Source organism: Meles meles, chromosome 11 (assembly GCF_922984935.1).
Source record: "Meles meles chromosome 11, mMelMel3.1 paternal haplotype, whole genome shotgun sequence".
Classification (NCBI taxonomy): domain Eukaryota; kingdom Metazoa; phylum Chordata; class Mammalia; order Carnivora; family Mustelidae; genus Meles; species Meles meles.
Window position 1 is genome coordinate 13,826,523 of NC_060076.1, and position 25,992 is coordinate 13,852,514.

General features: G+C 40.9%; 1 protein-coding gene across 1 annotated transcript; it reads left to right on the forward strand.

Moving 5' to 3' along the window:
- Window positions 1–256: 256 nt before the first annotated feature.
- PSMD5 (proteasome 26S subunit, non-ATPase 5) lies at window positions 257–24,978 on the forward strand. The gene is made up of 10 exons (XM_046022755.1): window positions 257–435; window positions 6,654–6,798; window positions 7,981–8,094; window positions 8,518–8,646; window positions 11,995–12,104; window positions 13,021–13,163; window positions 14,047–14,238; window positions 20,656–20,765; window positions 21,566–21,706; window positions 24,169–24,978. The coding sequence occupies exons 1-10, from the start codon at window positions 263–265 to the stop codon at window positions 24,424–24,426; spliced, it is 1,515 nt and encodes a 504-aa protein (XP_045878711.1). The 5' UTR covers window positions 257–262; the 3' UTR covers window positions 24,427–24,978.
- The last annotated feature ends 1,014 nt before the right edge of the window (window positions 24,979–25,992 follow it).

The following is a 25,992-nucleotide window of genomic DNA, read 5'->3' on the forward strand; positions in this document are numbered from 1 at the left end:
CCGCAACCACTGGCGACAGTTGGCCCAGCCCCTGACGGCCCCCGTCTCGCGAGGCTTGGCGGCCCCTGAGCGCGCGCGCTGCCCGCCGGCCCCACATCGCTATTGGTGCGGCCGGGGCAGCTCGCAGTCCCGGCCGAAACCCCGGGAAGGGAGGCTGCGCCTTGCAGATCTCGCGAGGCTAGGAGCGGCGCGCCGGGACGTGGGAGCCGCGAGCCGCGAGCCGGAAGCCGGCGGACCCGCGAGCCCAGGCGGGAGGGGCGCGATGGCTGCCCAGGCGCTGGCGCTGCTGAGGGAAGTGTCGCGGCTGGAAGCGCCGCTGGAGGAGCTGCGCGCGCTTCACTCGGTGCTGCAGACTGTTCCGCTCAGCGAGCTCCGCGAGCAGGCGGCGGAACTGCGCCTCGGCCCGCTTTTCTCCCTGCTCAACGAGAACCATCGGTGAGACGACCCCAAGCACCGAGACGAGGGTGGCTGGGACGAGGGGAGGGGCTCTCCCCGGTCGCAGGGAGCGTAAGGAAATCGGTGACACTTTAACGGAAGGGACCCCGGGTCGGGAGGCCAGACCCGGCGCGCAGGTCCAGCCTCTGAGTTGTGTGCCCCTGACCGCCGCCCGGCCTCGAGCGAATTGGAGAGGGAAACCGAGCTTGCCCATCTAGGAGGAGGCTCCGCTATCGAGTGTACGGGTTCGTGACTCTTGTCCTCTTAAGAAGGGGTCCTGTCCTGGCAATTTGGCAAGGCCCACCCACATTTTAAATTCACTTATCTTTTGATCCGTAGGCATGGAACAGGCAGGTATGCTCACACTCAAAATGTCCTGTATAGGGAGAGATGCATGACAGAAGGTGACAGCAAAAAACTAGAAACAGCCTAAATATCCATTAAAAGGAGTTGGAAATAAATTAGGATACATTACTGTGTAACCCTGTGCAGCTAGTAGAAAAATTGAGGTAGATCTATATATGTGGACGTGGAAAAATCTCTAATACATGTTGTTGAATGAAAAAGGAATATTGTAGGAGTTTATGATCTTATTATGTGTAATGTTTTTAAGGATTTCTTTCAGTCGCTGCCTCCCCCCCCCCCCCACTACACAGACTATTGTAACATTGAGAATATCTGAAAGGTACAGCAGAATCTATTAATACAGAAGTGGGACCTAGGATGGCAACTTTTTTCATTTTAGGCACATTTGTACGGTTTGATTAAAAAGCACTTTGTAGGGGCGCCTGGGTGGCTCAGTGGGTTAAAGCCTCTGCCTTGGGCTCAGGTCGTGATCCCAGGGTCCTGGGATCAAGCCCCACATCAGACTCTCTGCTCAGCAGGAAGCCTGCTTCCCCACCCCCGCTGCCTGCCTCTCTGCCTACTTGTGATCTATGTCTGTCAAATAAATAAAATCTTTAAAAAAAAAAAAAAAAGCACTTTGCATTTGACCGTTTGATCATTTAAAACAGTTTACATATGTAAAATCACTGGATCTACACTGGCTAATTTCAGGGGCTTTCTTGGCTATATCCTGCTGAGATTCCTCCCTGTTGATGTTACGCTTCATTAAGTCCATTAGTTAACATTATCTGATTCTGCCTATGAAATATTTCTTTAATGTCCTCTTTAATTCAGGCCCTTATTTTCTCCCTCTTGCTGGGTCTCTTGCATTAGTCTGACTCACTGCCTTTAAGCTTCCTTGTCCAGCACGTTGGGTCATTTGTCCCAAGTCTTATCCATGGTTTCCTGTTGTCCACAGGGTGAAATCATGACTTCTTGTTCTGGCATTTGAGCCCTTTACAGTATATTTCCATCTACTTTTCCAGCCTCATCTTTTCCCTCCACTCCTGTACAAATATTTCATCTGCTTCAACTACCATGTGGCACCCTTTACTTTCCCTTGAGCATGACTTGGCATTTTCCTATCTTCATTCATGCCAGTCCTTCTTTTATTTATTTATTTATCTGACAGAGAGAGAGAGGTCAGCAGCAGAAGCAGACTTCTTGCCAAGCAGGGAGCCCAATGTGGAACTTGATCCAGGGACTCCAGGATCATGACCTGAGCCAAAGGCAGTTACTCAACCAACTGAGCCACTCAGGCGCCCAATTCTTTCCATTTTTGAAAGCCCAGGTAAAGTGCTGTCACCTCCAAAAAGTCTCATTTGGCCATTCCAGTTTCAAGTGACCTGTCCTCAGACCTCCTGAGAGACATTATTTCTGTTAATGATGCTTGACACTGTTGCATTATATTATAGTTCTTTATGTGTTTACTTCTAGTTTGAAAATTCTTTGAATGCAAGGGATGTATTTTGTTCATCTCTGGATCTCTCTTAGGGTGTAGCACATAGTACAATATATGCCAAATAAAAGATTGACTCATAAATTTTAAAGAGGCTACCTAGTCCAACCACTTTATATCATGGATGAAGAAAATTTCAAAAGTCATACCGTAAGTTACCAGAGATAGAGTAGGAAGTGAAATGAATGGGAGTTTGAAAAATAAAGTCCATGGGGGTTGTGTTTTGCCTAATGAAGGAACAGTGCCCTAGGAAACAATTTTAGTGGAAATTTTAAAACAGGGTAATTCAGATCTGGGTACATAGTAGGTACCAATTGCAATTTGTGGGAATAATTCTTCTGCAGATAGTAGATGGGCAGTCTCTAGATCTAATTCTGTTATCCTGGCAAAACCACCCAGGTTGCTATATATTGGTTCAGAATCTGACCTAATCATCCAGAAACTTGACAGTTTTTGTGATATAAAGTAAGTCCTAAGGTTATTGCTTTACAACATGGAGATTGATTGCATGTGATTAACTCTGTGGCTCTTTAGTAAAAAGGGCCACGTGTGACCTGAAATTTATGCACTACACTGTTCAATCTATGGCTGCTTTTAAAAATAACTAGCTTTATTAAAATGTAGCTTGGGTAAAATAAACTGCACATAATAAAATAATCAATTTGAGGGATACCTGGGTGGCTCAGTTGGTTAGGCGTCTGCTTTAGCTCAAGTCATGGTCCCAGGGTCCTGGGATCAAGTCCCATGTTGGGCTCCCTGCTCAGCAGAGAGTCTACTTCTTCCTCTCCCTCTGCTCCTGCCCCCAACTTTTGCTCTCTCTCTTGCTCTGCTCTCTCTTTCTCGCAAATAAATAAACAAAAATTAAAAAAAAGAGTTTTATATAAATGAAATCCCACAGTATGTACTGTGGTTTCTTTTATTCATCATAATTATTTAAAAATTTTCCATGTGTGGTGTGGATGAATACTTCATTCCTTTTTATTGCTGAGTAGTAGTCCCTTGTCTAGATGTACCACATTTGTTTTCACTACCTGCTGGTGTACATTTGAGCTGTCTTCAGTTTGACTCTATTACAAATAATACTGTTACGAATATTTGTATACAAGTCTTTACATAGACATATTCTTTTCTCTTTGAATTAATACTTAGGAGTGAAATGGCTAGATAATATGGTAGTTGTATATTTAACTTTTTACAAAACTGCCTGTTTTCCAAAGTAAGTGTACCATTTTACATTCCTACCAACAGTGTATGAGAGATTATAAGCCTAAATATAAAACTTGAAACTATAAAACTTCTAGAAGAAAACCTGGGAGAGATTTTTTTTTTAACCTTGGGTTGAAAAAAGATTTCTTTGGTTTGACACCAAAAGCAAGATCCATAGAGGAAAAAAATGATAAATTGGACTTCATCAAAATTAAATACTCTGCTCTTCAAAGGTCACAGTTAAGAGAATAAAAAGGCAAGTCACAAATGGAGAAAAATCTTTGCAAAGAATATATCTGATAAAGGACTTGTATTCAGAATATACAAAGAACTCTCAAAATACAGTAACAAGAAAAGTATCCAATTTAAAAATGGGCAAAATATTTGAACAAGAAGATATATGGATGGCAAATAAGCACATGAAAAGATACTCAAGGTCATTAGTCATTAGGGAAATGCAAATTGAAATTACAATGACAAAGCAATTCAAGTATCTACCAGTAGATGAATAGATAAAGTGTGATATATATATACAATGGAGTATTATTCAGCCCTAAAAGGGAGGGAACTTCTGACACATGTTATAACATGGAGGAAACTTGGAGACACCATTCTAAGTGAAATAATGCCAGTCACAAAAGGACAATACTGTAGGGGCGCCTGGGTGGCTCAGTCGGGTAACTGTCTGCCTTCAGCTCAGGTCATGATCCTGGGGTCCTAGGATTGAGTCCCATGTTGGGTTTCCTGCTTAGCAGGGAGTTTGCTTCTCTCTCTCCTTCGCCTTCTGCTCCCATCCCCTGCTCATGCTCCCTTGCACTCTCTACCAAATAAATGAATCTTTTTAAAAAAATAGTTTTCCATTTGGAAAGATGAAAAAGTTCTAGAGGTGGATAATGGTGTTGGTTGCACAATGTGGATGAACTTTAATGCACAGAACTGTACATTAAAGAAATGGTTAAAATGGTAAATTCTGTGGTATATCCAGTCACACTTTTTTAAAAAGGAAAAAAAAAACCCATATCCATGAACAGTCCTTCCTCCCTCTTCCTCCTCTCTGTCCCTTCCCCAGTCCTTCACAACCAGGAATCTATAGATTTGTCTGTTCTGGACATTAATATAAATGGAATCATCATCAAAAGGAAGTTTTTTATATTTGGCTTCTTTCACTTAGCATAATATTTCCACACTTCATCCATGTTGTATAATATTCCATGGGATGGATAAAACTGGTTTGTGTTTATCCATTCATTAAATGATGGACATTTGGGTTGTTTCTCTTGCTATGAACATCCATGTACAAATTCTTGTGTAGACATACAATTTCAGTTATCTTGGGCCTAATAAACATTCTTGATTATTCCCTTAGGTGTAGTTATACAAAGTGGAATCCCTAAGTTAAAAAGGTTATGTTCATTTTTAAGTCTTTTGCTATGTATTGCTTAATCAACTTTTAGAAAAGTTGTGTCGGGACGCCTGGGTGGCTCAGTCTTTAAGCGTCTGTCTTTGGCTCAGGTCATGATCCCAGGGTCCTGGGATCGACCCCCGCATCAGGCTCCCTGCTCAGGGGTGAGAAGCCTGCTTTTCCTTCTCCCACTCCCCCTGCTTGTGTTCCCTCTCTCTGTATGTCTCTCTGTCAAATAAATAAATAAGATTTTTAAAAAGAGAAAAAAGCTGTATCAGTTTAATTGTATCCTCCTATTAGCAGTATATGAGTGCCTGGGCTATTTACTTGTACTGCCCATTAATAGGAAAGGACGTTATTCTTGAAACATCTTCTTTATCCACAACTGGTAATCCTCAAGTTCTGATTAATTTACCTCTTTAACTGCTCCTGAATCTTTTCCCTCTTCTCCATCCCTCCTTAATATTCCCCCATTTCACTCCGTTATCACCTGCCCTCTAACTGAAAAATTCTAACTGATGCAGAGTAACTTCCTCAAGTCAGTTCTCATCATGTTACTTTCTGCTTAAAACCACTTCTTGGGGCGGAGCCTGGGTGGCTCAATGGGTTGGGCCTCTGCCTTTGGCTTGGGTCATGGTCTCAGGGTCCTGGGATCAAGCCCCGCATCGGGCTCTCTGCTCAGTGGGAAGCCTGCTCCCCCCCCCCCCCCGCCCTGCCTGCCTGTCTGCCTGCTTTGATCTCTATCTGTCAAATAAATAATTAAAATCTTAAAAAAAAACACACACACTTCTTGGCTTGCCATTGCTTTCTGGAAAAAGTCTGGCTTCTGTGCATCTTTCCTGTTTTATTGCTCCCCATTCATACACCCCCTTTTTCCTTCTCCCCACTTCTCTCCCATTCTTCCCCCCTATACTTACTTGAATGTAGATTCAAGGATCCAAGGATTCCTTGGATTTATATTTATATTGAATCCAAGGATTCAAGGAATGCCTCATTCCTCTATTCCCCTTCATGTGTTCTTTTTTGAGCTCCCGTAGCTTCCAACCCCAACCTCTAACATTTATCCACCTAATTATAGTTCCCTTTCTCTTCGTCTATATTTTCCATTAGACTGAGTTCATTGAGGCTAGAAAATATATATTATCCTTCTTTGTAGCCCCAGCACAGGCATGGTACATAATAGGTACTTAGTAAATGTTTAATAAATTAATAGAAGTTAGTATTTTTTTTAAAGATTTTATTTATTTATTTGAGAGAGAGGGAGAGATAACGAGAGAGAGCATGAGCAGGAGGGAAAGGGAGAAGTAGGCTCCCCATCCAGCAGTGAGCCTGACATGGGGGTGAGGCTTGACCCCCGGACCCAGGGTTCACGATCTGAGCCAAAGAAGACATTTACTTAACTGACTGAGCCACTCAGTTGCCCCTGAAGTTAGTATTTAATTTTTTTTAATTTTTTTTAATATTTTATTTATTTGACAGAGAGAAATCACAAGTAGGCAGAGAGGCAGGCAGAGAGAGAGGAGGAAGCAGGCTCCCTGCGGAGCAGAGAGCCCAATGTGGGGCTCGATCCCAGGACCCTGGGATCATGACCTGAGCCAAAGGCAGAGGCTTTAACCCACTGAGCCACCCAGGCGCCCCTGAAGTTAGTATTTTAAAGGAAAGTCTATGTGGAGAAGATCATCATTGAGCCAGGCTCCAGATATTAATAGGTTGTTACTTCATACTGGGCAGGGCACAAACTAATGAGATCTGTGATGTCTTCTTTAGGGAACAGACTGCTTTGTGTGTATCCATTCTGGAGAGATTGCTCCAAGCTGTGGAGCCAGTTCATGTGGCCCGGAACCTCGGGGCTGACCTTCAGAGGGGACTGACTCACCCCAATGATTCCGTAAAAATTCTCACTCTATCCCAGGTATGAAGTTTTACTAGCACATAATAAGGGAACTGACATTTAATGACCACCTGCTCTGGACTAGCTCTGTGTTGGGTGCCAAAGACAGAGAGATGAAGAAAACAGGATCTGTCTGTGCCTAGGAAGTATCTAGTCTATTCCAGTGTGCATAGCTAACTACAGCCAGGAGGATCCAAGCTAGAGGAAGGAGTTCTAGTAAGTATTGTCTGAAATACTCATTCATCAAATACTGACTGAATTCCTTTTACATGCTAGGTGTTGTACCGTATACTGTTAGAGCTACCAAGATAAAGCCTATTTCTTTCCTTCAGGGAGCTCCCAGTCTAGAGGAAGTCATTGCCATAGTAGGTCGTCTTATAGTGGTGTGGAAAAAGTACTCTGTAAAGGTCACTAAACCAAGAATTAAGACAGTGACTCTTAGAACCCTGGTAACCAAACTGCTGTACTATTCAGGTGAAGAGCTGCTGCCCAGGATTATCTTGTTAAGTTGTTGGGGCCCAAGCAGTTAGTTACTCAGTAGACATTCAAGTACTGTTTCTCCTTTTCTCCTCTGGAAGTATGAATTCAACAGAAAAGGAGAAGTATTGATTGATTCTCTAACCATTTATGTGCTAGACACCATCGGAGGTACTTTCCCTATTTAGTCTCTTTCAATCATCATAACTATCCTTCAATTAAGTATTATATCCTCATTCACAGATAAGAAATTAGGTTCAAAGAAGTTAGTTAATTTGCCCGAGGTCAGTACAGCTAAAAATGGATAGAACTAGAATTTGTATTATCTTCTGTCTCTGAAGTGTCAACTTTTTACTGTTAATTTTTTTTCTTTCTTTTCAGTAATGTGACTATACATGAGTGTGTTCAGCTTTAATGAATTTGGGTCATTTGGAATTTTTTTTTTTTTTAAGATTTTATTTATTTATTTGACAGAGAGAAATCACAATAGGCAGAGAGGCAGGCAGAGAGAGAGGGAAGCAGGCTCCCTGAGGAGCAGAGAGCCCGATGCGGGACTCGATCCCAGGACCCTGAGATCATGACCTGAGCCGAAGGCAGCGGCTTAACCCACTGAGACACCCAGGCGCCCCTCATTTGGAATTTTTAATGGCATATCTTATAGCTGTTATCAGTAACTCCTAAGATAAATGAACACTAAGGAAGTTCCTGACTGCTTTTTTATTTTAGGTTGGAAGAATTGTTGAAAATTCTGAAGCTGTTACTGAGATTCTAAATAATGCTGAATTACTAAAACAGATCATTTATTGTATTGGTGGAGACAATCTGTCTGTAGCTAAAGCGGTAAGTCACCTAGAACCATCAACTTAAACACACAGAGTATCCTAAAAAACAAAGGAAGGCCTTCTGGATGGAGAGGGGAAAGTTTAGGATGAATGATTTGTATAGTTGAATTCGTAAACTCATATAGGTGGTATCAGATAAATAAATGGTGTCAAATAAATACCAGTAAACCCCTTCTGTTTTCTAGAATACACATATCCAAAGTGGAGCTTATATTAGGTCGCTTGAGAAGACAACAAAATTACATCATTGTTTTCTAGAGGGAATACTATGTATCTTTTTCAGTTTTAAATAATGATAGCTAAAACATAGTAAATGCTCATTGTGCAAATGCATTCCACACACTAATTTCACATCAATCTCATGAAGTAGATATTAATAGTCTGCATTTATGATTTAAGAGGTATTTTCTTTCCTTATAAGGCCATTAAGTCCTTATCAAGAATATCACTAACCCAGGCTGGACTAGAGGCTTTATTTGAAAGCAATCTGCTGGATGATGTGAAAAGGGTAATGAAAACAAATGACGTTGTTCGATACAGAGTGTATGAGGTAAGACTGAAAGCATGCTTTTTTTTTTTCCTCAAGAGTGAGTGCAGGAGTGCATGGGGAGGGGCAAAGGGAGAAGAAGAGAAAGTCTTAAGCAGTCTCCTAGCTCAGCATGGAGCCCAACGCAGGGCTCAGTCTCACGACCCTCAGATCATGACTTGAACTGAAATCAAGAGTCGGACGCTCAACCAACCTAGCCACCCAGGCATCCCTAAAAGCACACTTTCTGATGCCTACAATTCAGAATGCAGTAGAGCTCACGCTGGAAGACAAGATGGCTTGTTTGCCGTGCATTTATTGAGTGTGTTAGGCCCTATATTAGGTGCTGGGGATGTGGGGCTGAACAACCACCCAGCCCCGCCTAGTATGTGGGACAGTCACATAAAAACTATTTACAGTGCACTACATAAAGTACTATAATAAAGGAGATAATGTTAAAACTAGACTTTGAAATGATTATAGTAGTAAGATGAAGAAATGACTCTCATTTGCACCCACTTTGTGCTTAACATTGTGATAAATCTCCACATATATTGTCTTCAGTTTTTATAGCAAACCCTATACATGATCATCATTAACTTCACTATTGTTTTTTTAAAGATTTTATGTACCCATTTGACAGAGATCACAAGTAGGCAGAGAAGCAGGCAGAGAGAGAGGAGGAAGCAGGCTCCCCGTGGAGCAAAGAGCCTGATGTGGGACTTGATTCCAGGACCCTGGGATCATGACCCGAACTGAAGGCAGAGGCTTTAACCCACTGAGCCACCCAGGCGCCCCTAACCTCACTATTTTTTTTAACTTTTTCAGTATTCCAAGAGTCATTGTTTATGCATCATATCCAGTGCTCCATGCAATACGTACCCACCACCAGGCTCACCCAACCCCCCCCACCCGTCTCCCCTCCAAAACCCTCAGTTGTTTCTCAGAGTCCATAGTCTCTTATGGTTCGTCTCCCCCTCCCAGTTTCCCCCAACACCCTTCTCCTCTCCTTCTCCCAGTTTAACTTCACTGTTGATGGAGTAGCTGACTGAGGCCATACAGTTAATAGACTGCATATTCAAAATGGAACACTGACAGTCTAATTCCCTGTTCAGAACACTCTTTTACTTTGCATGTCTTAATGCCATGCTATCCTGGTTTCCATTCTGCCTCTCTGGTTATTTCTTCTCAATCTCCTGGCTCATTATCCTCTACTGAACTTTTAATGGGTGGAGTTCATGAAGGTGAATTCCTGAACCTTATTCTCACTTTTTATTCATTTCTAGGCATTTTTATTCATCTTATGATTTCAGTCCCCATCTATTTGGGATGACTCCATAAACCTCCAACACAGACCTCTCTTCTGAGCTCAGATCCTCATGTCCCAACAGCTTACTCAGTGTTTCCTCTTTGGACCCATGTATCCCAGGCCCCTCACACTTATGCTCAAACCAAACTCCGGTGTTTCCTTACCCAGCCCATGCTCCCGTCAAAACTAGCCACAACACCCTGGCCCTGTATCATAGTGAACATGGTTGGGTATTAAACCTTGAGCTCATTCTCTGTGAGGCCTTGTTTTCCCTGCTACATAGCCATTAGCTACATCATCATACGGGGTCAGTTTTACTTAAAGCATGCACTTCTCTTCCTTGATACAGCCACCACCACCTTAGTCTAAACTACCAGTATCTCTCACCACTAGTCTATTTTCAGATGCTGTCAGGATGATCTTTTAAAAATTCAAATCTGGGGCGCCTGGGTGGCTCAGTGGTTTAAGCCGCTGCCTTCGGCTCAGGTCATGATCTCAGGGTCCTGGGATCGAGTCCCACATCGGGCTCTCTGCTCCTCAGGGAGCCTGCTTCCCTCTCACTCTCTCTGCCTGCCTCTCTGCCTACTTACGATCTCTCTTTGTCAAATAAATAAATAAAATCTTTAAAAAAAAAAATTCAAATCTGGTTCTGTCATTCCTCTGCTTAAAATCCTTCAGTGTCCTATATCTCTCCGTAAGCCCTCAGGACAACCTTGTGGAATGAGTAAGTGAATGACTGACTGATAGAATGTATGAATGAATGAATGATTTATAACCATCTTTTTGCTGATTTAGGCTTTTGTACCCTGATTGATGAACTGATGATTTCTTAAGGAAAAAAAAAAAAAGTACAGATAGAATCAGATATAGTAGAGTATTTCTGTGCCAAAGTAATTCTTACATGTTTTATGAAGTTTTTCTACTTATGGAGACAAGTAATGGACTTTTTAAAAAAATTCAGTTGTGTAAAGTGCCTAGTTCTGTGTTTAATTTAAAATGATATCTAACACATGAAAAAATGTTCAACATCACTAGCCATCAGGGAAATACAAATCAAAACCACAATGAAATACCACCTTACACCAGTTAGAATGGCAAAAATTAACAAGACAGGAAACAACAAATGTTGACGAGGATGCGGAGAAAGGGGAACCCTCTTACACTGTTGGTGGGAATGCACACTGGTACAACCACTTTGGAAAACAATATGGAGATTCCTCAAAATGTTAAAAATAGAGCTGCCCTACAACCCAGCAATTGCACTGCAAGATATTGACCTCAGAGATAACAGATGTAGTGAAAAGAAGGGGCACATGCACCCCAGTGTTCATAGCAGCAATGTCCACAGTAGCTGAATTGTGGAAGGAGCCAAGATGCCCTTCAACAGAAGAATACATAAAGAAGATGTGGTATATATGTATATGTACATACATACAACGGAATATTCCTCAGCCATCAGAAAGGATGAATACCCACCATTTGCATTGACATGGATGGAACTGGAGAGGATTGTGCTAAGTGAAGTAAGTCAAGCAGAGAAAGACAATTATATGGTTTCACTTATTTGTGGAACGTAAGGAGTAGCATGAGGACATTAAGAGAAGGAAGGGAAAAATGAAGGGGGGAATCAGAGGGAGAGACAAACTGAGAGACTATGGACCTCGAGAAACAAAGTGTTTCAGAGGGGAGAGGAATGGGGTGATGGGGTAACAAGGCGATGGGTACTAAGGACACATGATGAGCTTGGGGTGTTAATATGCAACTAATGAATCATAGAACACTACATCAAAAACTAATGATGATGATACAGTGGCTAACTGAACATAACAACAACAACAAAAAAAGAAGTAGTATTAAAGGCCTTGGGCCAGGGAATTTTGAAAAGAGTAGAGTCTTCCTTATGTTAGAAGAGGTTTCATTTCATCTTGTCATCAGAAGAATCTGAGAAAGGGCAAAAAAACCTGTTTGGTTATAAAAATCCAATTAACTGTTTTAAAAAATGAGATCTAACAGATTTGGGGCTGTTCTGACCTTTTTGCTTTTTCTGTTTCTTTTTCTTTCAGTTAATTGTGGAGATTTCTTCCGTGTCACCAGAATCTTTAACCTACTGTACCACCAGTGGATTGGTAACCCAGCTCCTCAGAGAGCTGACTGGGGAGGATGTGCTGGTCAGGTATGTTGGTTGAGAGAGCTCTTAAAGCAAAATGTCTTTTTTTGGAGGTCCAGGAAACAGCTTGGGACTTAGTAACCAGAACACTAAGATCATGACCTGAGCTGAAATCAAGTCAGCTGAGTAACTTACTGAGCCACCCAGTTGCCCTGATACCTAGAACTTTTATCAGTTTTTAAAATATGTGGAAATGATATAATTGTGTGAGGAAATATTCATGATTTTTAGAGATGCGTACCAAAATATGCAGAGATAAATGGCTAGATGACTAGAACTTGCTTTAAAATAATTCAGCAAAAATGGAGGAAAAAAGATAAAAAGCAAAATGTTGTTAAAAATTTTATTTAAGGGGAGGCCTGGGTGGCTCAGTCATTAAGCATCTGCCTTTGGCTCAGGTCATGATCCCAGAATCCTGGGATCGAGGCTCGCGTCAGGCTCTCTGCTCAGCGGGAAGCCTGTTTCTCCCTCTACCACTCCCTGGGCTTGTGTTCCCTCTCTCTCTGTGTCTCTCTCTGTCAAATAATATATAAAATCTTTAAAAAAAAAAAAAAGTCTTGTGTAAGGCAAAATCTTGAGCTATGCAATCAGGATTATGGGTACATGGGAGCATACTGTACTGATCTCTTTACTTTTGTATATACATGACATTTCAAAATAAAAATTAAGAAAAATTCTTTAGAGCAGGTCTGTTACAGTGGAAATAGTAATGGGCCTCAAGTCAGATCAAAATTTAAGTCTAAACTCTATCTTGTAATAACAATGTGATTCTGAACAAATCACTGAAATTTTCTCATCCTTGTGTCCTCATCTGAAAAATAGAGCCAGGTTACTGACGTTCCTATTAAAAGAGTTAAGTAACATAGCCTATGAAAGCAGTTTATAAACTATGTTAACCATATACAAAATCTTGGCATTTCAGAGCCACCTGTATAGAAATGGTGACATCACTGGCATATACTTATCATGGACGACAGTACCTTGCTCAAGAAGGAGTAATTGATCAGATTTCTAATATAATTGTTGGGGCAGATTCAGACCCTTTCTCTAGTTTCTATTTGCCAGGTAAGAAATACTGATTTCTGTAAAGATGATGGTATATGTTTTTTCTGAGTTATCTCTGATGGGAGAGGCCAGGGATTATTTTCTTTAGAGCAGATTCCCTTTAGATGATACCTGCAGGCCATTAATGAGGTAGAATCTACTGCCATGGGAACCATGCCTTTTTAATTCTGATTTTCTGGAAATACCATTGCTTTTTAGAGCATTACGATAGTTTCCTTCAAACCTCAGTCAAAAGCAACATAAATAAAAATACTACTACTGCCATTTATAGTATATTTCACAGATTCAGCAAATCTCTCTTAGTTCTTTATCTAATACAGGATCTAGTCCAGCCATGCTGTTCTAGGATATGGCTAGTTAGCTTTTCTCGAGCACTTGCAGAAATTGGAGCTATATTCCTTCCTTAGGTAGCCTAGCTCTCTTCACCAGTGAACATCTCTGTTTGAAAATTTCTTGGGGCACCTGGCTGGCTTAGTCAGTAGAACATGCGACTCTTGATCTCAGGGTTGTGAGTTCCAGCTCCACATTTAGGCATAGAGCTTACTTTTAAAAAAATTTCTTCCTAACGAGCATTCCGAACTTGCTTTCCTAGAGTTTGTATCCAGTGGTCCTTGTCCTTTGTTCTTCCCCCTGCATATGACGGTCCTTCAGTGTTTGACTTCAGCTCCACTGACAGCCTGGGGTTTCTGTTCTCAGGAACACACATCACAGGTCTTCCGGTATCTCCTTACGGGTGGTCTGTTTGTCAGGCAACCTAGTAGAGCACCATAACCATTTTCCCCTTCCTGGCCGGTAGTTTATTACCATCCCTGGGAAAACACCGGGTCCACAATTTGTGTGGTCTTTCTTCTCTATTAACGTATATTTTTGTAAATATCTTCAGGATTTGTGAAGTTTTTTGGAAACCTGGCTATAATGGATAGTCCTCAACAGATCTGTGAGCGTTATCCTATCTTTGTGGAGAAAGTCTTTGAAATGACAGAAAGTCAGGACCCCACCATGATTGGTGTAGCAGTGGACACAATTGGAATCCTGGGATCCAATGTTGAAGGGAAACAAGTTTTACAAAAAACAGGTTGGTGTGACTTATTTTGGCTTTCTTTAGGGATATCTTCATTTTTGACAAGAATTAAATATATAAGCTCACTTACTGGTGCATTAGCTACATTGTAGAAACCACTCTTACAGACAACAGTCTTTTTACTGACTTTGGACTCATCCCTAGAAAGTCTCATAATTATTACTGAATTTTTGTTTATTTGTTTTTTTATTTGGCTAGACCAAGCACTGTGTCCCCCTACAACTTCCTTGATAGTATTCATGGTTCAGAGATTGTGGACTGGAGTCAGACCTGGACTCATGTCCCAGTTCTAGCACTGACTTCATTACTGTAGGCCCTGTTTTCCTTATTGATTCATAAAAAGAATAAATAACTGCTACTTGGGATTGTGACTACTTAATGAAAACATGTATTTGTTTTATGTTTGTAATGTCCAGGAAGAAATAGAAACAAAAATTTGTTAGAAATTTTTTATTAAGAGTGATACTTTTATGGCATATCCATGAGTATCATTTTTTAAAAAAAATTTTTTTTCAATGTTCCAGAGTTCATTGTTTATGCACCACACCCAGTGCTCCATGCAATACATGCCCTCCACAATACCCACCATCAGGCTCACGCCATCCTCCACTCCCCCAAAACCCTTAGTTTGTCTCTCACAGTCATACTCTCTCATGGTTTCTCTCCCCCTCTCATTTTCCCCAACTCACTTCTCTTCTCCATCTCCCAGTGTCCTCCGTGTTATTCCTTATGCTCCACAAGTAAGTGAGACCAAATGATAATTGACTCTCTCTGCTTGACTTACTTCACTCAGCATAATCTCCTCCAGTCCGGTCCATGTTGATACAGAAGTTGTATTCATCCTTTCTGATGGAGGCATAATACTCCATTGTATATATGGACCATATCTTCTTTACCCATTTGTCCGTTGAAGGGCATCTTGGTTCTTTCGACAGTTTGGCAACTGTGGCCATTGCTGCTATGAACATTGGGGTACTGGTGGCCCTTCTTTTCACTGCATCTGTGTCTTTGGGGTAAATACCCAATAGTGCAATTGCAGGGTCACAGGGAAGCTCTATTTTTAATTTCTTAAGGAATCTCCACACTGTTTTCCAAAGTGGCTGCACCAACTTGCATTCCTACCAACAGTGTAAGAGGGTTCCCTTTTCTCTACATCCTCTCCAACACTTGCTGTTTACTGTCTTGTTGACTTTGGCCATTCTAACTGGTGTAAGGTGGTATCTCAATGTAGTTTTGATTTGAATCTCTCTGATGGCTAGTGATGATGAACATTTTTTCATGTGTCTGATAGCCATTTGTATGTCTTCTTTGGAGAAGTATCTGTTCATGTCTTCTGCCCATTTTTTGACATGATTATCTTTTTGTGTGTGTTGAGTTTGAGGAGTTCTTTATAGATCTTGGATATCAGCCCTTTGTCTGTATTGTCATTTGTGAATATCTTCTCCCATTCCATGGGTTGCCTCTTTGTTTTGTTGACTGTTTCCTTTGCTGTGCAGAAGCTTTTGATCTTGACCAAGTCCCAAGGGATCATTTTTGCTTTTGTTTCCTTTGCCTTTGGAGACGTGTCTTGAAAGAAGTTGCTGTGGCCGATGTCGAAGAGTTTACTGTGTATGTTCTCCTCTAGGATTTTGATGGATTCCTGCCTCACATTGAGGTCTTTTAACCATTTTGGGTCTATCTTTGTATATGGTGTAAGAGAATGGTCGAGTTTCATTCTTCTACATATAGCTGTCCAGTTTTCCCAGCACCATTTATTGAAGAGAATGTCTTTTTTCCACTGGATATTTTTTTCTGCTTTGTCAAAGATTAGTTGACCATAGAGTTGCAGGTCCATATCTGGGGTCTCTGTTCCACTGGTCTGCGTGTCTGTTTTTGTGCCAGTACCATGCTGTCTTGGTGATCACAGCTTCGTAGTAAAGCTTGGAATCAGGCAATGTGATGCCCCTAGTCTTGTTTCTCTTTTTCAACATTTCCTTAGCAATTCAGTGTCTCTTCTGGTTCCATACAAATTTTAGGATTGTTTGTTCCACCTCTTTAAAAAGTGCCCGTGGAATTTTGATCGGGATGGCATTGAAAGTATAGATGGCTCTTAGGCAGTATAGACATTTTGACAATGTTTATTCTTCTGATCCATGAGCATAGAATGCTCTTCCATCTTTTTATGTCTTCTTCAGTTTCTTTGATCAGTGTTTTTTTAGTTCTTCGAGTACAGATCCTTTACCTCTTTGGTTAGATTTATTCCAAGTATCTTATGGTTCTTGGCGTTGTAGTAAATGGAATCGATTCTCTAATTTCCCTATTTTTTCATTGTTAGTGTATAAGAAAGCAACTGATTTCTGTACATTGATTTTGTATCTGCCACATTACTGAATTGCTGTATGAGTTCTAGTAGTTTCGGGGTGGAGTCTTGGTTTTCCTTATAAAGTATCATGTCATCTGTGAAGACAGAGAGTTTGACTTCTTCTTTGCCAGTTTGTATACCTTTTATTTCTTTTGTTGTCTGATTGCTGTTGCTAGGACTTCTAGTACTTTGTTGAACAACAGTGGCGAGAGTGGGCATCCTTGTCATGTTCCTGATCTCAAAGGGAGGGCTGTCAGTTTTTCCCCATTGAGGATGATACTTGCTGTGGGTTTTTCTTAGATAGATTTTATGAAGTTGAGGAATGTTCCCTCTATCCCTATACTTTGAAGTGTTTTAATCAGGAATGGATGGTGTATCTTGTCAAATGCTTTTTCTGCATCAGTTGAGAGGACCATGTGGTTCTTCTCTCTTCTTTATTGATTTGTTCTGTCACATGATTGATGTGCAAATGTTGAACCACGCTTGCATCCCATGGATAAATCCCACCTGATCATGGTGGATAATCTTTTTAATGTATTGTTAGATCTGGTTAGCTAGGGTCTTATTGAGAATCTTAGCATCATCAGGATGATGGTCTGAAATTCTCTTTTTTGGTGGGGTCTTTGCCTGGTTTGGGGATCAGGGTAATGCTGGCTTCATAAAAAGAGTCTGGAAGTTTTCCTTCTGTTCCTATCTTTTGAAACAGCTTCAAGAGAATAGATATTTCTTTGAATGTGTGGTAGAATTCCCCAGGGAATCCGTCAGGTCCTGGGCTCTTGTTTTTTGGGAGGTTGTTTGTTTGTTTGTTTTTTAAAGATTTTATTTATTTATTTGACAGAGGGAAAGGGAAGCAGGCTCCCCACGAAGCAGAGAGTCCGATGCGGGGCTCGATCCCAGGACGCTGGGATCACGACCTAAGCCAAACGCAGAGGTTTTAACCCACTGAGCCACCCAGGCGCCTACTTTGGGAGGTTTTTGATCACTGCTTCAATCTTGTTACTAGATATTGGTCTTTCAGGTTGTCAGTTTCTTCCTAATTCAGTTTTGGAAGTTTATAGGTTTCCAGGAATGCATCCATAGGTTGCTTAACTTATTGGCATATAATTGTTGATAATAAATTCTGATGATTTGTTTCTATTTCCTTGGTGTTAGTCATGATCTCCCTTTTCATTCATAATTTTATTAGTTTGGGTCCTCTCTCTTTTCTTTTGGATTAATTTGGCCAGTGGTTTATCGATCTTATTGATTCTTTCAAAAAACCAGCTTCTAGTTTCATTGATGTGATCTACTGTATCCCTGGTTTCTATCTCATTGACCTCTGCTCCAATCTTGGTTATTTCTCTTCTTGTGTGTGGGGTTGGCTTAATTTGTTGTTGATTCTTCAGTTCTTTGTATTCTAGATTTTTCAGTTTTTTTGAGGGAGGCTTGGATAGCTATGTATCTCCCCCTTAGGACCACTTTTGCCATATATCATAGGTTTTGGACTGAAGTGTCTTCATTCTCATTGATTTCCATGAATTGTTTAAGTTCTTCCTTGATTTCCTAGTTAATCCAAACATTCTTAAGCAGGGTGGTCTTTAGCTTCCGAGTGTTTGAATTCCTTCCAAACTTTTTCTTGTGATTGAGTTCCAGTTTCAAAGCATTGTGATCTGAGAATATGCAGGGAATAATCTCAATCTTTTGGTATAGGTTGAGCCTTGATTTGTGACCCAGTGTGTGGTCCGTGGTCTATTCTAGAGAAAGTTCCATGTGCACTTGAGAAGAATGAGTTTTCTGTTGTTTTAGGATGGAATGTTCTGTATATATCTATGAGGTCCATCTGGTCCAATGTGTCATTCAATCTCTTATTTCTTTATTGATTTTCTCCTTGGATGATCTGTCTGTTACTGACAGTGGCATGTTAAGATCCCCTGCTACTAATGTATTCATATCAATATGACTCTTTATCTTGATTAACAGTTGTCTTATTTAGTTGGCTGCTCCCGTATTGGGGGCACAAATATTTACAATTGTTAGATCTTCTTGGTGGATAGACCCTTTAAGAATGATGTAGTGTCCTTCTGTATCTCTGACTACAGTCTTTAGTTTAGAATCTAAACTAAAGATTATTTATTTTCTGATATGAGAATCACTACCCCAGCTTTCTTTTGAGGCCCATTGGCATGAAAGATGCTTCTCCATCCCTTCACTTTCAGTGTGGATGTATCCTTGGGTTCCAAATGGGTCTCTTGTAGACAACGTACATCCATGAGTATATTAAAGCACTCTGAATTTTATACAAAAAATAATATGAGCACTATAAAACCTTTATGACATATATCTTGAATTGAAAATTGAAAATGCTATTGTGTATCACAACCGATATCCTTGTGCTACATACTTTTCTAAGTGCTTTTACCTATGACATGTAATCCTTTTACGGTCCTGCAAAGAGCATACTCTGGCGTTCTTATTTTATAGATAAGGTAGGTGAAATTCAGAGAAGTTAAGAAAACTTTTAAGATCACACAGATGGGGTGGGGCAACTCATACTCAAATCCAGGTCCTTTGATTCCAAATCCTCTATTATTTGTCTCATATATATATATATATATATATATATATATATACACTATATTACATATGAATGTGTGTTTTAGGTTTGTCATTTAGTCTCCGACTGCATGCTTAATTTTTGTGTTGGTTTAGGTTGGTAGAGGTCATAATATATGAAAGCATACCTTTTTTTTTTTTAAAGATTTTATTTATCTATTTGACAGACAGAGATCACAAGTAGGCAGAGAGGCAGGCAGAGAGAGAGGAAGGGAAGCAGGCTCCCTGCTTCACAGAGAGTCCAATGCAGGGCTTGATCCCAGGACCCTGGGATCATGACCTGAGCCGAAGGCAGAGGCTTTAACCCACTGAGCCACCCAGGCATCCCTGAAAGCATACTTAAAAAAAAAAATCCTATTGTTCACTTCATACCCATTTGGATGCTATTAATGACAAAAAAGACAACAAAAACAGAAAATAATAAGTGTTGACAAGGACATAGATAAATTGGGACCCTGGTACATATTTGGTGGGAATTTAAATGGTACAGCTGCTGTGGAAAACATTATGGTGGTTGATTCCTCAAAAAGTTATACACAGAGGTGCACCTGGGTGCTCAGTTTGTTGAGAGACTAAGTCTTGGTTTCAACTCAGATCATGATCTCAGGATCCTGAGATTGGGCCCCACATCAGGTTCCACACTCAGCGTGGAGTCTGCTGGAAATTCTTTTGCCCTCTCTCGCCCTCCTCTTCTGCTCCTCTCCCCAGCTTGAGTGTGCTCTCACTCTCTCTTTCTCTCTAAAATAAATAAATAAAATCTTTTTTTAAAATTTACATAAAATTACCATATGATCCAGCAAATACACTTCTAGATATACACCCAAGGATATTGAAAGAAGGGACTCAAAATTTATTTGTACACTTGTATTCGTAACAGCATTATTCGTAATAGCCAAGAAGATAGAAACAATCCTGTTCATTGATGGACGAGTGCATAAACAAAATGTGGTGCATACAACACAATGAAACACCCAATCTTAAAAAGGAATGACGGGCACCCGGGTGGCTCAGTTGGTTAGGTGTCCGACTCTTGATCTCAGCTCAGGTCTTGATCTCCAGGTCATGAGTTAAAACCCCACACTGGGCTTCACCTTGGGCGTGGACAAGTGTGAACCATAAAAGGGAATGAAATTCTCATATGTGATATATAACATGTAGGGGCCTTGAAGACATTATGCTAAGTACAATAAGCCAGACTTAAAAAGAGGAGTATTACATGATTCCACTTATAAGAGATACTTAGAGTCATTGAATATGCAGAGACAGAAAGTAGAATCCTGGTTATCAGGGGATGGAGGTGGGGGAAATGGGAAGTTACTGTTTAATGAATACAGAGTTTTGGTTTGAGATGATGAAGCTCTGGAGATGGATAATGACAACGATTGCACAACAATATAAATGTACTTAATGCCACTGAGTTGTGTACTTAAAATTGGTTAATTTTGTCACAATAAAAAACATTTTGTTATCCTTCAAAGGAACTCGTTTTGAACGCTTGCTCATGAAAATAGGATATCAAGCAAAGAATGCCTCGACAGAGCTCAAAATTAGGTGTTTGGATGCAATTTCATCGATTTTTTATATACCGGTAAGTAAATCAGGAAGTTAATGAAGGACAGTGGGATATGTTTGGGAGAATAAATCTTTATAAATCAACAAAATACTGGTTAACTTAATATAAATGTTACTCAGGGGCACCTGGGTGGCTCAGTGGGTTAAGCCGCTGCCTTCGGCTCAGGTCATGATCTCAGGGTCCTGGGATCGAGTCCCGCATCGGGCTCTCTGCTCGGCAGGGAGCCTGCTTCCCTCTTTCTCTCTCTCTGCCTACCTCTGTATCTACTTGTGATCTCTCTCTATCAAATAAATAAATAAAATCTTTAAAAAATATATATAAATGTTACTCAACTTTTAGTAAAACAAGGTAACCCTCAGTATATGACAAGTGACAGTTTTTTTGTTTTGGTTTTTTAAAGATTTTATTTATTCGACAGGCGGAGATCACAAGTAGGCAGAGAAGCAGGCAGAGAGAGAGGAGGAAGCAGGCTCCCTGCTGAGCAAAGAGCCCGACACAGGGCTCGATCCCAGGACCCTGGGATCATGACCTGAGCTGAAGGCAGAGGCTTTAACCCACTGAGCCACCCAGGTGCCCCTAGTGACAATTTTTAAGTTAAAGTGGAGTCAGCCTGAGTCAGCCTCAGGTCAGAATTGGAGAGAGAGGACCCTAGAGCTTGCCTAATCAACCCCAAACGACTGGGGAAGTGTGGGCCAGGTTTGGGAAAGTGTGCTCCAGACTTGGCAGAGATCACGGAGCAAACTCAGGACAATGTGCCGTCAGACCCAGGCTTCCTGACTTCCAAAGGCTTGAGATTTTTCCTTTCGGTCCTGTAGCCAGAGCAGCAGACTGATGACCTCCTGCGGATGACAGAATCTTGGTTTTCTTCTTTATCTCGGGATCCGCTGGAGCTCTTCCGTGGCATCAGTAATCAACCCTTCCCGGAACTGCACTGCGCTGCCTTGAAAGTGTTCACGGTACGCATCCTCTTCTTTTTCACAGGTCCTTCCGGTACAAAGCTAGTCCAGCACATGAGTACTTAGAATGCGTCAGTACCTCTGCCGTGCCCTGGGATATACCAGCCCATAGTGCACATTCTGCCCTATGCTCTCAGTGTGGACTAATGAGGGAGACAGATGTGTAAACTATTGTTTCAGTTAAAGGTATTAGGTATTATGGCAGAGGTTTAGGCAGGATTCTATGGGACCACAGAATTAATTCCAGATTCCTTATCTGCCATCAAGCAAGCCCTCTACTGACCCAGCCCTGGTCCTCTTCCTGAACCTTATTTCCTGCCATTTCCCCTTCTGGCACTTAATGCTCTAGTGACACCAGACTGCTTGCTTCCCATCTCTGGACCTTTTTGTGCCCTCTACATTCAACACTGTTCCCCAACTTTGCTTGGTAACTTCTTACTCATTCTTAAAGGACTAGCTCATGTATGTCTTCAGCAAGCTTTGCCCAAACCCACAAGGTTGAGTTACGCTATGTCAGCTCTCATAAAAGCTGTTTATTCATTATTTTAAAATTTGGTAAACATTAAGTAGAAATTTTTGAAATCACTGAAAGTCAGACCTGTTTTGTGTATTTCCTTTTGTGTTAGTATTTATTTTCTTTTTTTGGTGAAGTTTTGTTTTTTAAGAATTTATTTATTAGAGAGCGAGAGCAAGAGAGTGCACAAGCAGGGGGAAGGGCAGAGGAAAAGGGAGAAGCAGACTCCCTGCTGGGCAGGGAGCCTGATGCAGGCCTCAATCCCAGGACCCTGAGATCATGACCTGAGCCGAAGGCAGACACTTAACCAACTAAGCCACCAAGGCACGCTTTGGTGAAATATTTCAGAAACCAGTAACACTTTCCAATCTCTGCCCACCGCCCCCTTCCTCCCTTTCTGGATGTGATCACTGTCGTGGGGTTTACAAGCCTATGCATGGTTTTATACTTCTGTACATATGTGTGTATCTTTAAATGAATTACAGTATTTTGTATATTCTTAAACTTTGTGAATGGTATCATGCTGTTCATGTCATTCTTTTCTCTGCAACATTATGTTTCTAAGGTTTGTGTATGTTAAAAGTGGCAATTAGAAAGTCTTTTATTTCAGGGGTGCCTGGGTGGCTCAGTCGGTTAAGCATCTGACTCTTGATTTCAGCTCAGGTCATGATCTTAGTGTCCTGAGTCTAAGCCCCGATTGAGCTCTGCCATCAGTGTGGAGTCTGCTTGACACTCTCTCTCTCCCTGTGCCCCTCCCCCACTTGCACTCTAAATAAATGAATAAATAAATAAATAAAATATTTTCTTTAAAAAGTCACTATTTCATTGTATAGTCACAGTGAATCATTCTATCAGTGAAGATTTCAGTAGTTCTCTATTACAAATTGTACTACAATGAACATTCTCAAAAATATCTGTGCACAGGTATGAGAGTTTCTTCAGGATAGTCTTTTCTTTAGTTTTTGTTTTTATTTCTCCACTGTTGTAATCATGCAATGTATATAATTTGGATCTACTTTTTTAATATCATAGGTTTACCTATTCTTTATAAACATTCTTTAAAAAAAAAAAAAGATTTTATTTATGTATTTGACAGATCACAGATAGTCAGAGAGGCAGGTGGGGGGGGTGGGGAAGCAGGCTCCCTGCTGAGCAGAGAACCCGATGCGGGGCTTGATTCCAGGACCCTGAGTGATGACCTGAGCTGAAGGCAGACGCTAACCCACTGAGCCACCCAGGCACCCCTTTATAAACATGCCTTAATGTTTATTTAATTTTTCTTTCTCTATACCATAGTTTAGACATAGTTTAGACTATTAGACATTTATAACTTTCACCCTATGATAAACATCTTTGTAAACAAAGCTTTTTAATATTTAGATCCTTTTTTTTTTTTTTTAGATTTTATTTATTTGCAAGAGAAAGGGGAAAAGAGCGCAAGTGGGGGGAGTAGTAGAGGGAGAGGGACAGGTAGAGTCCACGCTAAGGACAGAGACCAACACTGGGCTTGATCTCATGACCCTAAGGTTATGACCTGAGCCAAAAGCAAGAGTCAGATGCTTAACTGACTCAGCTTCAGCCATCCAGGCACCCCTAGATTATTTTCTTAAGTTAGATTTTCAGAGGGGAATTTATTTAGGCAAAAGTATCGTTTTTTTAAAGATTTATTTTTATTTATTTTAGAGAGAGTGTGAGTAGGGGGAGGGACAGAGGGAGAGAGAGAATCTCAAGCAGACTCCCTGCTGAGCACACAGCCTGATGTGGGGCTCGATCCCAGGACCCTGAGATCATGACCTGAGCTGAAATCAAGAATCAAACGCTTAAAACTAAGCAAGCCACCCAAGTGGCCCAAAAAGTAACATTTTTAGGTTCATTTTGTGCTATCCAAGTAACACATTTAACTTCTTAAGGCTCAGAGGAGTTGTAATCTTTCTGCTTTCCATTTCAGGCCATCGCAAACCAACCCTGGGCTCAGAAACTTATGTTTAATAGTCCAGGGTTTGTGGAATATGTGATGGACCGGTCTGTGGAGCATGATAAAGCTTCAAAGGATGCCAAATATGAACTGGTGAAAGCACTTGCCAATTCCAAGACAATTGCAGAAATCTTTGGGAACCCGAATTATTTGAGGCTCAGAACTTACCTGAGCGAAGGTCCATACTACGTGAAACCTATTTCCACAACAGCCGTGGAAGGAGCTGAATGATTTCTTCTAGAGTCTAGCCCATTTTTGACCCAAACTTCTCCTAAGGCATTTGATTTCACCTGTATTTTACAAAAGAGAGGCTTCCCTTCCCCCAGAATTATCATGGAGTGTCTTAATGCTATTATATCACTACGTCTGTGGTGTTTCTACATGGAAGCACAGTGTGGAACCAGGAAAGCAGGCAAACTTGATCTTCATGGCACTGGGTATTTTTCAGATTCCTTTGACTGCCTTGATCTTTCCAAGAAGATGGTGTTTTTGTTCTCCCAGAAAATTTCCATGGACTTACTCAATGTCTTATTTAAAGTTCTGCTTCAGATGGAATGGAACCAAATTGTTTCTGAATTCTCTTTACCACTTTTTTTTTCCTTTTTGGTCCTTTCACCTTTCTGATTCCACTGTCAAAGTCTTGAGTATAAATATTCTTTGAAAAACAATATGGAATCTTGAAATTATGTTCTCCAAACTAAGAATAAATACTTTTAATATGATGTCTTTGGGTTTTTTGTTACCATTATATCCCTTTGGAAAATGGACAATAAATAAATCTTTTAAAAATGTTTCTAGTGAAAAAAAAAAAAATGGGGCGCCTGGGTGGCTCAGTGGGTTAAGCCGCTGCCTTCGGCTCAGGTCATGATCTCAGGGTCCTGGGATCGAGTCCCGCATCGGGCTCTCTGCTCAGCAGGGAGCCTGCTTCCCTCCCTCTCTCTCTCTCTCTCTGCCTGCCTCTCTATCTACTTGTGATCTCTGTCTGTCAAATAAATAAATAAAATCTTTAAAAAAAAAAATGTTTCTAGTGTTCTTTGCTTTTTTTTGTTGTCATTGACTTTTACTCTGTTGTGGTTTGTGGTTTGGAAGGATTGCTAACATGCTAAAGCAGGAAGATTCCCAAACTCTTATTTTGGTGGATCAGCATCGTTGAGGGTTTCGCATTTAATCTTTCGGAGCCATCAAGTTAGAATTGAATTGACCAGAGAGAGAGACACTGACTCCTTAATAACCAGAGTCCGATGGCAGGGCACTATACAAAAACCAGGATGCCATCTCACTGATTAACAAAGGATGCACTTTTCATTGACAAAGAAAAAAAATATGCCCACCTATTTCCATTGCCCTGCTTTCTCACTGGAAAAGCACTCTGCACACCAATCACCAGTCAGAGGTTTTAGCATGAGTGTATTATCAAGAGTGCGATTCAGAATCGAGAGGTAGATCTCCTTTAAGCCATGGTGATGTTGATAAACCATTCCCACTCTGTAACAAAGTGGCTCACAGGTGCCTGGAATTCCCTTGTCCCGGATTAATCATCTCGTTTCTATCATCTGATATCCCTCTGTGGGTGTTTTGTTTGTTTCCATGCTCATTGTTTCTCTACAGCTAATACCGCTAATTAGGCTATAGCCAAGTCTTTCGTAGCCTGAGAAACATTCTATCTCTAAGTTGACTTTTGTTTAATCTCATTCATGATGTTGATTTCAGTCATTTAATATCCAAGTTCAGAGAGTTGCCCTCTCTCCTATGTGTGGCGTATAAACTCATTCTGATTTTGCACCTATGACTTCTTTT